The 15,920-nt window shown below is 45.2% G+C and overlaps 1 protein-coding gene across 1 annotated transcript in view; it reads left to right on the forward strand.

Moving 5' to 3' along the window:
• The window catches only part of nr3c2 (nuclear receptor subfamily 3, group C, member 2), a 130,027-nt gene that overhangs the window by 90,826 nt on the left and 23,281 nt on the right, over positions 1–15,920 (forward strand). The window contains 3 exon segments of the mRNA XM_024136927.2: positions 9,249–9,365; positions 10,316–10,675; positions 12,530–12,674. Coding sequence (XP_023992695.1) covers positions 9,249–9,365; positions 10,316–10,675; positions 12,530–12,674 — 622 coding nt within the window.

Raw genomic sequence — 15,920 nt, forward strand, 5'->3', positions numbered from 1 at the left:
CGGCCAAACCCTGCCCAACCCTCCAAACCTCGGACGACGCTATGCCAATTGTGGCGTCGCCCCACGGATCTCCCGGTGCGGCCGGCTGCGGACAGAGCCTGGGCGCGAACCCAGGACACTCTGGTTGCGCAGCTAGCACTGCAAAGTCATTTAGCAGACGCTCTTATCCAGAGCGACTTACAGTAGAGTGCATACATTTTATTACATTTTTTTACATACTGAGACAAGGATATCCCTAGCGGCCAAACCCTCCCTACCGGCCAAACCCTCCCTAACCCGGACGACGCTATGCCAATTGTGCGTCGCCCCACGGATCTCCCGGTTGCGGCCGGCTGCGACAGAGCCTGGGCGCGAACCCAGAGACTCTGGTGGCGCAGCTAGCACTGCAATGCAGTGCCCTAGACCACTGCGCCACCTGGGAGATAAGCTTAATCTCGGTAAACCCAGAACTAAAATCTTGCCTAATTACTGTAGGTCAGATGCTCGTAACATTTATATTTACCTGTCTGTCCACGAGAAATTCAAGTTACCAAGACACCCAGTGAAAGCAGTTTTTGATCAGGCACCTGTATTAGAGCCTATAGACACCTATATAATCCATGACGACAGTGCCCTCCCCTTGACCCCATTAACGACTGTCAACGTAATTAGTGAACGAGGCCAGACAGTYACTGACTGAGGGTGCAGAATTTCCTTAAGCCTCTAGTAATTATGCTAGATAATTAAAAGTAATTGTGTCATTAATGGAAGCCGAACCCTTTCACACCACAGTTGTATTAATTAAATGTTGCAGGCAACAACAGCTGTGGATGATGCACTGATAAAACACTAGGCCTGAATACTATATATTTTTTTGCAGATTATAGTAATTGGTTTAGCAACATGAGTAAGTAGGCCAAGTACTAGGGTTACCCAAGGTTCATTCAACTARTGTCTATCCTCTGAATGCTAGTRACCTTAGTAGCAGTCCTGGTTTATTGTAAAGGSCTTTTAAACAGTGCTARGTGGATGTAGGCCTACGGCAGGCCTTCTTCAACTTGTCCAGCTCCAGACCCAAATGAGCCTACAGTATCAGTGGTTGCCAGTTATTATTAATTGGTTCATTCTAGTATTGTGCAGCTTAGATGAATGGTAGGTAGCAGTCTTAGAAGCAGCCCTAGTCCATTGTATAATAGATCTATGGCAGTGCTATGCGGATGTATCGTAACTGTGAGTGCCAGTTAATATCTAGCCAACAGACGGACCGGTCCCTCCGTGTTTCCTCTGTGTCCTTAACTCAACCTGACCTGAGATGACCCACATAGATGTGTGTGTGTGTGGAGCCACTCATGCCCTCGTTGCCCCGTGGCACTAAAGGCCTCAATCACCACCCATCTACTTCCTCTTCCAGGCTGATACCTTTGTTCTTTGACATCAATGCAAAGAGTGTTCCGAGCGCTGGGTCGCTGGGTAGGATACACCTTAAGTGTTTAACCAAATAACACCGCCAGGCCAATCAGATGGGCTTTATCAATGTTATCACTGGCCCATTGGTTTGTGGTTGATAGGGACAGTGTTGATACAGTTGTGGTGTGGGGTGTGTGTGTGTACTGTTGATGTGTGTATTGGTGTTGTGACTGTGCTTTGCAGAATGTTTTTGAAGAAAATATAGTTTTTTTTGTGTGTTATGACTGATAGGMATCTGAAATTAAAGTTGTGTGACTGTACCTACTACACCAAGCCAGATTAAATTGTGTAGGTCTATATTATGCTAAATATGCAAGTGTGCCAATTATCCTACACCTACAGTATGCATGTCATTACATAGACTGTTGAATTATTGCATCGCAAATAGTAGAATTCCAATAGAGGGACTAAGCACTGTGGTTGTCGTGGTAAAGCTGGGAAGTTCAACCTGTAGGGGCGGATGTAGTTGCCGTGGTTACTGGGTTAACCTTTAGGATAGGCGGTGAGTCAGGTCAGTCAGGTGACTATAAAAACAGCAAATCATGCGTACACCGTTTTGACAGACAGGGCAGTTGGGAAATCCAAGAGGGTTGTATATGTGTAACTATTAGCCCCAGAAACAGGTTCTGAAGCACTTTCTGATTTGTTTCATTTGGAAGAGAAGTCACGTTTGTTTTGGCCCGCTGCCAGAAATGTTCATTTTCAAAACCGCTCTATAAAAGAACGCTGCTCCTTCCTTCCAAATAGAAATCAGTTATATTGTCTTTCATGTTCATGTTATTAAATGTATGTCAACTGTAAAGTATTTTGTCTGTGATGCCTTTTTCGCTATGTGTTGGACCCCAGTAAGACTAGCTGTCACCATTGGCGTTGACTAATGGGGATCCTAATAAATCAAATGATGGAGGTCCAAGAGAACATCGACCACTAGATGAGGCGTGTGTGAGAGGGGAGGATGGAGAGGTAGGTTAAAGAATGGGGACTATACCTTCATGGATATAGACTATACCTTCATGTTGAAATAAAACCACATTAGAATGGGGACTTGATATAGACTATACCTTCATGTTGAAATAAAACCACATTAGAANGGGACTTGATATAGACTATACCTTCATGTTGAAATAAAACCACATTAGAATAGGGACTTGATATAGACTATACCTTCAAGGATATAGACTATACCTTCATGTTGAAATAAGGCCTCATTAGAATGTCCCGGTGAGAGAATAATGACCATGGAGATATGTAAGGCTGTGAGCCTGGGGTAAAATAACAGAAGTTTGAGATAATGGGGAGTAGATGGCGAAACCCAGATCAACTTGGTTGGTGGGTGCCTATTCCCTCTCTTTGAGTACAACATGTATAGAGTGTGTGTGTTTGAATGACTTCCTCAAGGTGTACCATGAATCTAATAGGAAGGTGTTGAGAACTTCTTTTGAAAAATAACACTGACAGACGTCGTCATTGAAAACAAATGAGTGCTTTTGAGCCTGTGTCAAATTCTCCAACATTTTTTTTATCTGGTGAAAGCCATTTAGGAGCTGACTGCCTTAATTCAACAACAACAGTCGTTACACAGCTGTATGCAGCCAAGGCTGCGTCTAATGTGTTGGATGTGTGGTTAAATAAATTGCCTGGCTAGAATAGACATACCACTGGCAGGATTTCTGTTGTCGTTGTGTGTGAGGGTGATGCTTGGTAAACACTAAATATAGCCCTAGCCTAATGACACAAGTGTCTTATACAACGCCTCTTCACTCAATGCGGGACAGATATCGGACAACCTATGACCACGAAACACGAGCCACGGTCTCAAGTTCAGACTATTTAAATAGGAACTGCTTAAAGGCTGCAGTACTGTATGACCTAAACCTGTGGAGGACATGAGCCTCTGACTCTTCTTTCAAGGACGTTCTCAGTATCTGGCAACCCGGGCCCCCCCCAAAAAAAAGAGTTGTTCAAAGTATTCCCCACATAGTAATATCCCCATAGCCGTTTTATGCTCCAGTTGACAGGCAGGGTCCGCTCATAGGCCGGTTGCCAGATTTTGATGTCACAAATGCAGCATAAAGGAGACATCAATGGAGTCGTCCAGGAACTCCCTTGGTTGCCATGTAATGGAGTTCTCGCTCCTGGAGCTGCTTGTGCACTTACAGTAGTAATGTAGCCGTAGCCCTTTTAAGATGATTGCAGGAGATTTTATATTGCATTTAAGTATAGTATTATAGAAAGGAAACTATGTACAAAATGTGTTTTTGGTATCATTATAAAAAGTATAATGTTGATTTGATCTGTTCCATGGTATATGAAAACATTATGATGTCATTTAATGCCCACCATGCTCCATTAGTGCACATTCACATTCTAGGAATGTTTATGGATTAGCGAAATAAGAGTCATGGTTTCTTATTAATCAAATTATTTTTATTTTCAAACATGCGCCACAAACAACAGGATAGACCTTAGTGAAAGGCTTAGCTACAGCCTCTAAACCAGGACAATGCAGTTCAAAAAAGAAAGATACCCCCAAAAAAGTAAGAGATAAGTAATAACAAATAAAAAGCAGCAGTAGTAATAACAATAGCGGGGCTACATACTGCGGGGTATGTGCGGGCACGCCGGTATAGAAGCAATTCCAGTAATATGTTCACATAGCCTAGGAGAGTTAGTAAATGACTATGCACTAAGATGAATAACAGAGAGTAGCCAGCAGCGTAGAAGGGTTCGGGGAGGCAATGCAAATAGTGCTGGGTAGCCATTTGATTAGGCTGTTCAGGAGTCTTTATGGCTTGGGGTAGAAAGTTGTTTAGAAGGCTTTGGACCTAGACTTGGTCTCCAGTACCACTGTCGACGTAACTGTCCTGTCGTAGCAGAAAGAACAGTTTAGACTAGGGTGGCTGGAGTCTGACAATTTTTAGGGTCTTCCTCTGACACCACCTGGTTATAGACGGGGTCCTGGATGGCAGGAAGCTGGCCCTCGGTGATGTACTGGGGCCGTGCGCACTACCTCTGTAGTGCTTGCGGTCGGAGGCGCCAGCAGTTGGCCGTACCAGGCAGTGATGCAACCGTCTGGATACTCTGATGGTGCGCTGTTAGAACCTTTGAGGATCTGAGGACCCATGCCAAATCTTTGTCTAGTCTCCCTGAGGGGAATAGGTTTTGTCGTGCCCTCTTCACAACTGTCTGGTGTGCTGGACTATGTTAGTTTGTTTGGTGATGTGGACACCAAGGAACTTGTAAACTCTCGACCCACTCCATACAAGCCCCGTCGATGGGAATGGGTGGAGTGACGCGTCTCCTCTTCCTGTAGTCCACAATCATCTCCTTGTCTTGAATCACGTTGAGGGAGAGGCTTGTTGTCCTTGCACCACACGGTCAGGTCTGTGACCCTCTTCCTTATAGGTCGTCTCATCATTTCGTGATCATGCCTAGCCACATGTGTTCATCAGCAAACGTAATGGTGTTGAGTCGTGCCCTGCATGCAGGTAGAGGAAATCAGTGAGTACCGGCGGACTGAGCACGCACACTGTGCAGGGCCCCCCGATTGTTGTAGAAGGATCAGCGGCGAGATGTGTTGTTAAGTTCTACCCCTGTACCACCTGGGGCGCGGCCATCAGGATGTCCAGTATCCAGATGCAGTAGAAGGTGTTATAGGCCAGCGTTATCTCTAGCTCTTATAGTGATGAGCTTTGAGGGCACTATGGTGTTGAACGCTGAGCTGTAGTCAATGAATAGCATTCTCACATAGGTGTTCCTTTTGTCCAGGTGTGAAAGGGCAGTGTGGAGTGAAATAGAGATTTCATCCTCTGTGGATCTGTTGGTGCGGTATGCAAATTGGAGTGGGTCTAGGGTTTCTGGGATAATGTTGTTGATGTGAGCCATGACCAGCCTTTCAAAGCATTTCATGGCTACAGACGTGAGTGCTACGGGTCGGTAGTCATTTAGGCAGGTTACCTTAGTGTTCTTGAGCACAGGGACTATGGTTGAAAATGTCAGTGAAGACACTTGCCAGTTGGTCAGCGCATGCTCGGAGTACACCTCCTGGTAATCCGTCTGGCCCTGCAGCCTTGTGAATGTTGACCTGTTGAAAGGTCTTACTCACATTGGCTACTGAGAGCATGATCACACAGTCGTTCGTTACAGCTGGTGCTCTCATGCATGTTTCAGTGTTACTTGCCTCGAAGCGAGCATAGAAGTTATTTAGCTCATCTGATAGGCTCATGTCACTGGGCAGCTCTCAGCTGAGCTTCCCTTTGTAGTCTGTAATAGTTTGCAAGCCCTGCCACATCCGACAAGTGTCGGAGCCGGTGTAGTACGATTCGATTTTAGTCCTGTATTGACGCTTTGCCTGTTTGATGGTTCGTCAGCGGGCATAGCAGGATTTATTATAAGCTTCAGAGTTAGAGTCCCGCTCCTTGAAAACGGCAGCTCTACCCTTTAGCTCAGTGCGAATGTTGCATGTAATCCATGGCTTCTGGTTGGGGTATGTACATACAGGCACTGTGGGGATGACGTCCTTGATGCACTTATTGATAAAGCCAGTGACTGATGTGGTGTACTCAATGCCATCGGAAGAATCCCAGAACATATTGCAGTCTGTGATAGCAAAACAGTCCTGTAGTTTAGCATCTTCTTCATCTGACCACTTTTTTATAGACCGAATCACTGGTGCTTCCTGCTTTAATTTTGCTTGTAAGCAGGAATCAGGAGGATATAATTATGTTCAGATTTGCCAAATGGAGGGCGAGGGAGAGCTTTGTACACGTCTCTGTGTGTGGAGTGAAGGGGGTCTAGAATCCCCCCCCCCTCTGGTTGCACATTTATCATGCTGCTAGAAATGAGGTAAAACTGATTTAAGTTTCCCTGCATTAAAGTCCCAGGCCACTAGGAGCTCCGCCTCCGGATGAAAGTTTTCCTGTTTGCTTATGGCGGTATACAGCTCATCGAGTGCGGTTTTAGTGCCAGCATCGGTCTGTGTTGGTATGTAGACAGCTACAACAAATACAGATGAAAACTCTGTAGGTAGATAATGTGGTCTACAGGTTATCATGAGATGCTCTACCTCAGGCGAGCAAAACCTTGAGACTTCCTTAGATATCGTGCACCAGCTGTTGTTTACATATATGCATAGGCTCCCGGCCCATGTCTTACCAGAGGCTGCTGTTCTGTCCAGCTGATTGAGTGTATAACCCGTCAGCTGTATGTTCTTAATGTCGTCGTTCAGCCACGACTCGGTGAAACATAAGATAGTACAATTTTTAATGTCCCGTCGGTAGGATATACGTGCTTTCAGTTCGTCCCATTTATTTTCCAGCGATTGAACGTTAGCTAGCAGGACGGAAGGCAAAGGCAGATTAGCCACTCCTTGCCTGATCTTCACAAGGCACTCTGATCTTTTTCCGCGAAATCTCAGTTTCCTTCTCCAGCGTTAGCTGGGGATCTGGGCCTGGTCGGGTGTCTGTAGTCTCACTCCCGTCCGACTCAATGAAGAATAACTCTGTCTAATCTGAGGTGAGTAATCGCAGTTCTGATGTCCAAAAGCTCTTTTCGGTCTTAAGAGATGGTAGCAGCAACATTATGTACAAAACAAGTTACGAACAACGTGAAAAAACAAACAAAATAGCATGGTTGGTTAAGAGCCTAGTAGATGGCAGCCATCTTCATATTTATTATAGTGGAGGACTAAGTGATGAATCTGGAAATGGGGAAATCTGTTGGAGTAAGTTGAGTTTCTAAGTATGTGAACGAATAGATTCTCTGTAGAGCCGATGAGGATAAACAATATTTGTCCAGTTCATATAAAGTGTACGGGGCTAAATCCCTGGAAAAGGGTTTTATCACTTATCAGCAAACACCTTTTGTAAATGTTGAGAAACACAAAATCCACACTCACCCACCAATACATACAGGAACTGTACAGGAATACTGTACATGCACACACACACACAATTTGGAGTGTGTAACTTTCTGACAATGATGAACAGGATTCATGGGAATGAGCTGGACACTGGATAGAAGGGCTCCAAGACAAGTTTTCCTTTTTTCAGAGTCTGAACCATCCAGTGAGGGGGCGGGAAGAGGGCAGGAGGGGGGGTGGGGTTAGCGTTGTGCGTTTCCTGTGTCGCAGTTTACTGTTTTTTAGAGCAAGAAAAATGGGCTTATGTAAGAGTCATGTGATTTAGACAGAAATAGTGGAGGACTGGAGGGAGCTAGACCTAGCTACAGCTGCTGCCTCTCCTCTCCTCCATTCTCTCCTCTCCCCCCTCCACTTTCCCCTGGCAGAGATCAGACTACACACACACTGGGGAGCTTCACACACACAGTATGGTCACACATACTGTACATTGACGCACAGTCATGCATGCATGCACACAGAAGGCCAATGCAGCAATATGCTTGCATGCCAACACTCCCACAAACATACTCAGAAACGAGTATGCATGCAGGTACGCACGTACAGTAGGCACTCACACAAAAACACACATGCATGTACCAGTGGAGGCTGCTGAGGGGAGGACAGCTCATAATGGCTGAACTGGAGCAAATGGAGCCCGTCCTCCCCAATTAAGGTCCCACCAACCTCCTGTGGCACGTACGCACACCCCCACTTACGTAGACACTCAGACTTTGTCAACATCAGATGAAATGTAATGAACTAATGTCACTGTATCCTGTTTTCTGGCTGTACTCAGTGCATCTCGCTTGGCCACTRCCTGTGGCTGTGACATACCATAGTGAAGGTTTTCGGGCCATAGCTCGGGTCAGTGTGTGTGTATGTCAGTCACAGTGTTTGTGTATGTATTGCTTCCGTGGTGCGGCGCAGGCGTGCTGAGCTGGCCGTCCCTGGCCTGGGGAACGAATGTGTGTGTGTGTGGGCGCGTGTGGCACTGAGGCTGGCGGACGTGTAGAGAGGAAAAGAAGAGAGGGGTGGGTGAATAGAGGAGAGGAAGAGGAGGAGGAGGAGACGTACAGTGCTGGTCCAGTGGAGCGGAAGCTGGCTCTCTGAAACAGGAGATCATTTGGTTTAGCTGTGGGCTAGGCAGGGAGGCAGYGYGGYAMWSMKMGKRTSTRYGCSTSWRWGRSWSASWSTSYYYSASRSSAMYKYCRKYMSKYKMAGWSAGAGAGASASASASASASASASYCARACYSACACACACAKKKSKWYRSRCWSKSKKKKKCACWCTKGTGTTTAGATATAGTACCCATGTACCATACAGAGACACCATTAGTGACTATTTATAGTTCTAGTGGAATAATCCCATTTGATGTTATGTGCAGTCAATTGTAAAGCCTACGTTTCTATGGATGTAGTATTCATATCATGAGACCATACTGGCCAGTTGAGGAAGTCCTCAGTATATGTACTGTATATGTCTATGTGCAAGAATGGCTTAAGGTATCAATATTTCTTGGTATTTTAGGTTGTTACAGTATGTTATGGAAAGTCTCCAATGCATTTGAGTACAGATGCAGGATCTTAATTTGAGACAGTTGTTTACAGCAGGAAAATAATCCCGCCAACAGAATTTCATGTTGATTATAATTAATGGACATTTTTGTTGGGGTTGATAAGTTGTTCGTTAGGGAAAATCAAATCTGAAGTATCAAAGTGTAAATGACTTCAGAAGCATTTTTAAACATTAAGTACACAACGTTTTCCTGCAATAGGGTGATCAAATTAAGATCCTACATCTGTAAGTTATCCTATTGTCCTCCATATGTTTCAGCTTCCTTCTGTCTTGTTTCTCAGCGTTTGGTTCACTATTAAACTTCCTGTCTTCCTGTCTGTGTGTGTTAAGGCCAGCACAACTACCTGTGTGCCGGAAGGAATGACTGTATCATCGATAAGATCCGGAGGAAAAACTGTCCGGCCTGTCGAGTACGGAAGTGTCTCCAAGCCGGGATGAATCTCGGAGGTACGGAATCATAAATGCCAGACATCCTAAATCTGAACCTATYCATCTYAAATAACACCCTATTCCAAGGGAATGTGAGCTTTCTAGGACTAAGGGCTATTATTGCTGAGCGGCCAATCAGATTCCTAGTCTGATCATAGGCAGGTTCAATGGCAGGAACCTGTGAAATATGTCGGTGCCCCGACTAGTCGTAGAACCGTAAAAACAAAGTTAAGAGCGTTAGCGTGTGGAGTCAAATTGTCGTCGAATCGGTGCTACTTTGAGACGTTCTGTATCATTACAGAATACACAGCCAAGTACAGTTTACAGGCCAGTATTAACGTGTGATACAGAGTTTGGATACTGCCAGGGAACCAAAATAGACTTGCTTATACAGCAAAAGAAGGTTTTCCGTTTTACCGCTATTGCAATATACAGAACAAATGTTTTCCTTACTGTACTTTGTCAAAGGTGGACAGTCTCCAAATCCTGATTCACTTCCTAACATACTTTCCCCCAAAGTTACAATGTCCCTGGAGAGAGGCAGAAAACAGTTCRGTTAGGATATCTTGAGCACTACTACATCTGACAAACAGAAATCAAAGTGCCGATAGAATATTTTATTTGAATTTTTGATTTAACTAGGCAAGTCAGTTAAGAACAAATTCTTATTTTACAATGACGGCCTACCCCAGCCACACACTCCCCTAGCCACACACTCCCCTAACCCTGACGATGCTGGGCCAATTGTGCACCYCCTTATGGAATGGTCAAAATGACACTTAGCTTCCAAAAGTCCAACAATTGTCAAACAAAGTTATGCTCAAATTCAGCTTGAATATTTGTAGCTACTTCAGTACGTACACTTTACATGCTCTCTGTCAACAGAACATTTTGAAACACCACAATGCAGAAACATCATGATAAGTTCTACTTTAAGTTGGAGCATCATTCTCTCTTCCTCCCTACAGCGCGGAAGTCTAAGAAGCTAGGCAAGCTGAAGGGTGTGAACGAAGACTCYACCCCCACCAAGGAGGGGGGGCAGACGTGCCCTGGATCTGGAGGTGGAGGGGGGTACTTATCCTCGGGAGAGAAGGAGCTGAGCACCAGCCCCACTAACGCCCTGGTGCCCCACGGCCCTGGAGGTGGGCTGGTGACCCCATACCTGCCCCCGTCCATCTGCAGCGTGTTGGAGCTGATTGAGCCAGAGGTGGTGTTTGCGGGCTACGACAACACCCAGCCTGACACCACCGACCACCTGCTGTCCAGCCTCAACCAGCTGGCTGGGAAACAGATGATCCGRGTGGTCAAGTGGGCCAAAGTACTTCCAGGTTAGAGTGAGATACAGTATCTTCCTTTTTTTCCCTAATATTTTTGATGGCTTTGGTGAAGGAGGCCAAACTACTTCCAGGTTAGACAGATATGGGGGTTCTAGATGGGATTGGGCGGTACAGATGTAAGGAAGAGTGGCTTCCTTTCCTATACAGTAATATCTTTGATGGGGACATCTGAAACAGATAAATGTCTAGAGTCAACTTATTCCGATCCTATTCRGTTCTAAATGCTTGGGGGCAGAGACATGGGTAAATCTCTCGAGTGGGCGTATTGGCTGTTAGGAGAAATCACTATCATGTATTTTATACTCKAGGGATATTTTGACATGGTGTGGTATTATTAACATTTGCGTCTTCTGAATATATTCGGCAGTAATTTTCCCGATCTCGTTAGGAAATTATTCCGCAATGCTTTAATGAGATTAGCGATAGCATCCTATTTAAAGCGAAAATGCAATCAAGATTTAAGATTTGGTAACAGAGCTAATTTACATTCATCAGCCTTTTATAAAAAATATGTAAATTGAACTCGTTTACGCAAAATTTTACTTTAATATACCATTTGTTTTTTAAAGAGGTAAGTTCCTAAAAACTGTCAATTGGTGAAATATTCAAAAGATGCCACAGTCACAGGTACCTCTTTGATGCCGTTTAATTTGCTGTATTGCAAATATTTGATACCTCTTCCAGGGTGTCTGCTTGCCGTATCCGGACGTATAAATAGAAAGACACAGTAGGTGGAAACCAGCCCCTCTCTCTCCCCTTTCCCTCTCTCCGAGTCTCTCTCTGACTTTGAAAGTTCCACTGCATTCAGTTTACATTTGGACTTAGCTCTGCTAATAAAGCTCAGAAGCTCAACTCCAGAAGACTCGCACTAATAAGGCAGATTGCTTTGCGCTACATGGCTGCTGTAGACTATAAACAAGCCTTGTACTGGACAGTACAGTGCCACAGTACACAGGAAGCCTAGTATATGCTGTGTGCAGCATCCTGTACTGTAGTCACTGTAAACACTATTGACTTGTTGAGTGTCTTCAGTCTTCAAGCACTTTGATGGGCGACCCAATAGTTAATATTTTAATAAGCATCTTAGACCCAGCTATAGATTCTTCCAGGGAGCACCATTGATGTACAGTAAGCCAGTTATTTGAATCAAGAGCTTGGAGTCCTTTAAAAAAAAAACGCCACAGGCGTAGCCAGCAATACAACCCACACACTAATTCAACAATGAATTGATACCGTGACACATCGCGGGCTTGGCAGCGGTTGCATGGCTGACGACTGACATGCAAAGCCTGGAATAGTACCTAAGCTCTGATAAGTCACTTTCAGTTGCAGCATCCGCAACCTCGTTGGGACTATGCATTATAGAATGAGGAAGAGTTTACATGTAATGTTCTGTATAAAGTTGGAGTGAGAGATTGGCAACTTTCCCGTTAGTCTATTTAAGGGCCCACATAGACAACAGGCCAATAATTAGAAGCCTTGGGGGATTTTGTGTAAAACACCGGGCGAATACTCTGCAGCGGTTTGTTCATGTCTGAACAAATATTGGTGCTGCTAGGCACCTTGCCATATGTGTATACACACACACACACACATGACAGAGAGAGAGAGGAAAGACTGGGTGGATGCCTCATGGGTTGTTGTACCTGTGTCTCTCTAGGTATGTCACTGGTCCTGCATTCACTACTGTACTCAATTTAAGACTCACTACCTCTCACCGTTTCCCTTCCCATCAGCCCCCTCGATTCAATAGCCTTCATTAACAGTGGACTTCAGGGACTTTCATTGCCAAATCAAACATTGTCCTCATATCACATCAATAATGGTCCTCTCTCTCTCTCCCAGGTTTCCGGGGCCTGCCCATAGAGGACCAAATCACCCTGATCCAGTACTCTTGGATGTGTCTGTCCTCCTTCAGTCTCAGCTGGAGGTCRTACAAACACACCAACGGACAGATGCTCTACTTCGCCCCCGACCTCGTCTTCAACGAGTAAGTCTGTCAACCACCGACCTAGTCGTCTCGCACGCCACACTTTACAGATATGCAGTATTCAGAAAAAAAAGTTAGAGTTCCAAACAAAGCCAAACGGCAAGTCCATAGTTCCTCCTACTTCTCTCAGAGTGACGACGGTCTTGAAAAAAACTGCTCAGTGTCTTCTGACTGATAGTCGGATAACCCTGCTCCCTAAAGCAAAGGCTTTTGTACCTCTAAACGTCTCCTCGATCCCCAGAGCACAGTTGATCAGAGCGGAGCGGGGAGTCAATGGGGCATGTGATACGCTCTAATATATTTGAACAGGAAGAGGAAATGTATATGGGGCAGCTGCGTATTGGAGCTGTAGTGCATGACTGGTGCATTGAAGTGGAGGGTAATGGTATGGGACCTGGACAGGGCCAGGGCAGAGGGAGAATACTGGCCCCTACAGGTGGATAGGGAAAGTGCATCACGCCCAGATGGAGTGGAATTGATAGTTGGCTTATTTGATTTTGTAAAAGAAGGACTTCAATGCAATGTTTCCCGGCACACACAKACAAAAGACAGACAATAATGAAGTCATTGCAGAGACCAAGTATGTTTGGATACAATGTCYWTACATGTAAAGTAAAATGAGAAKGTTACATTCTATCATTGAACTAATTCCATCTATGATCATGAAGTTAARTACAGTAGATGTCTTCCTAAGCATGTGCTGCTGATACATATTCTAAGAACTTCTGAAACGCCTGTGTGTGACGCAGTTYCAGTGGAACTGCCTGTCTYWATGACAGATGGTCCAGGTATTCTGGGTGACGATCCCCATGAGACGTATCCTWCACCAACTTGATTTACTGCATGGCCTGGATGTRGGCTGGAATGTCCARAGTGCTCTGTCACGAAAACCTGCATGTCACCCTAGTGTCCCCACTATCCCCAGTGTGTCAGTGACTGACCATGGTATCAGGCCAAGGTCCCCAGTTAGGAGGAAGGCTATAGCATGTCCCTGCTCTAGTAGAGAACGTGTAGAGAACTAACCCGTCTGTCGCTCTATAGAGACGAGTAGAGAAACTAACCCGTCTGTCGCTCTATAGAGACGTGTAGAGAAACTAACCCGTCTGTCGCTCTATAGAGACGAGTAGAGAAACTAACCCGTCTGTCGCTCTATAGAGACGAGTAGAGAAACTAACCCGTCTGTCGCTCTATAGAGACGAGTAGAGAAACTAACCCGTCTGTCGCTCTATAGAGACGTGTAGAGTAGATAACACAACCTTGTAACGTCTGTATGAGAAGCTACTCTATCGCTCGATCTGTCTGTCAGCCTACCTTTGTCTGCCAGTCAGTTAACAGCATCAGTATATCAAACAATCCATACTTTCTCCATTTTTGTTCCATTCTCAGTCCTCGAGGAGGAGCAGCTTGTTCATCTCCAGTCCTCGAGAGGAGCAGCTTGTTCATCTCCAGTCCTCGAGAGGAAGCAGCTTGTTCATCTCTAGTCCTCGAGGAGGAAGCAGCTTGTTCATCTCTAGTCCTCGAGGAGGAAGCAGCTTGTTCATCTCTAGTCCTCGAGGAAGCAGCAGCTTGTTCATCTCAGTCCTCGAGGAAGCAGCAGCTTGTTCATCTCTAGTCCTCGAGGAAGCAGCAGCTTGTTCATCTCTAGCTGCTCGAGGAGGAAGCAGCTTGTTCATCTCAGTCTCGAGGAGGAAGCAGCTTGTTCATCTCCAGTCCTCGAGGAGGAAGCAGCTTGTTCATCTCCAGTCCTCGAGGAGGAAGCAGCTTGTTCATCTCCAGTCCTGAGGAGAAGCAGCTTGTCATCTCAGTCCTCGAGGAGGAAGCAGCTTGTCTCTCCTAGTCCTCGAGGAGGAAGCAGCAGTTGTTCATCTCTAGTCCTCGAGGAGGAAGCAGCAGCTTGTTCATCCTAGTCCTCGAGGAGGAAGCAGCAGCTTGTTCATCTCTAGTCCTCGAGGAGGAAGCAGCAGCTTGTTTCATCTCTAGTCCTCGAGGAGGAGCAGCAGCTTGTTCATCTCTAGTCCTCGAGGAGGAGCAGCAGCTTGTTCATCTCTAGTCCTCGAGGAAGCAGCAGCTTGTTCATCTCTAGTCCTCGAGGAGGAAGCAGCTTGTTCATTCTAGTCCTGAGGAGGAAGCAGTTGTTCATCTCTAGTCCTCGAGGAGGAAGCAGCTTGTTCATCTCTAGTCCTCGAGGAGGAAGCAGCTTGTTCATCTCTAGTCCTCGAGGAGGAAGAGTTTGTTCATCTCTAGTCCTCGAGGAGGAAGTTTGTTCATCTCTAGTCCTCGAGGAGGAAGAAGTTTGTTCATCTCTAGTCCTCGAGGAGGAAGAAGTTTGTTCATGCTCTAGTCCTCGAGGAGGAAGAAGTTTGTTCATCTCTAGTCCTCGAGGAGGCAGTTTGTTAACTGTATGATTTCTATGGCTCCTTGGTGACTTCCTTGTCTTGACTTGTTTAACTTATGGCTGCAGGGCAGTATTGAGTAGCTTGGATAAAACGTGCACAGAGGTGCCAGAGTAAACGGCCTACTCCTCAGTCATAGTTGCTAATATTTGCATATTATTATTAGTATTGGATAGAAAACTCTAAAGTTTCTAAAACGTGTTTGAATTATGTGCTGAGTATAACAGAACTCATATGGCAGGCAAAAACTTGAAGTTTCACTTCCTGTTTGGTTTCTGGGGTGGCAGATTTTCAACCAAGCTCTCATTGAAATTACAGCGAGATATGGATGAGTTTTCACTTCCTACGGCTTCCATTAGATGTCAACAGTCAATAGAACTTTGTCTGATGACTAATGTGAAGGGGCCGAAGGAGACAGAATTAGTCACCACTGCCACGAGCTGACCATGCTTTGAGCATGCGCGTTCACGTGATAGGCATCTCTGTTCCATCTCTCAACTGAAGTCAATGTAATTCTCCGGTTGGAACGTTATTCAAGATGTATGTTACATTCTAAAGATTGATTCAGTACATCGTTTGACATGTTTCTACTGACTGTTATGGAACTTTTGGACATTTCGTCATGTTGTGACCACTTTGTGACTTTGGAATGTTTACCAAACGTGCTAACCAAAGTAGCTAATTGGACATAAATAACGGACATTATGAACAAATCAGCATTTATTGTGGACCTGGGATTCCTAGGACTGCATTCTGATGAAGTTCAGCAAAGGTAAGGAAACATTTATCATGTATTTTCTGGTTTCTGTTGACTCCAAAATGGCGGCTAATTTTATTATATTTCTGAGAGCCG

Source organism: Salvelinus sp. IW2-2015, unplaced genomic scaffold, assembly GCF_002910315.2.
Source record: "Salvelinus sp. IW2-2015 unplaced genomic scaffold, ASM291031v2 Un_scaffold1055, whole genome shotgun sequence".
NCBI lineage: Eukaryota > Metazoa > Chordata > Actinopteri > Salmoniformes > Salmonidae > Salvelinus > Salvelinus sp. IW2-2015.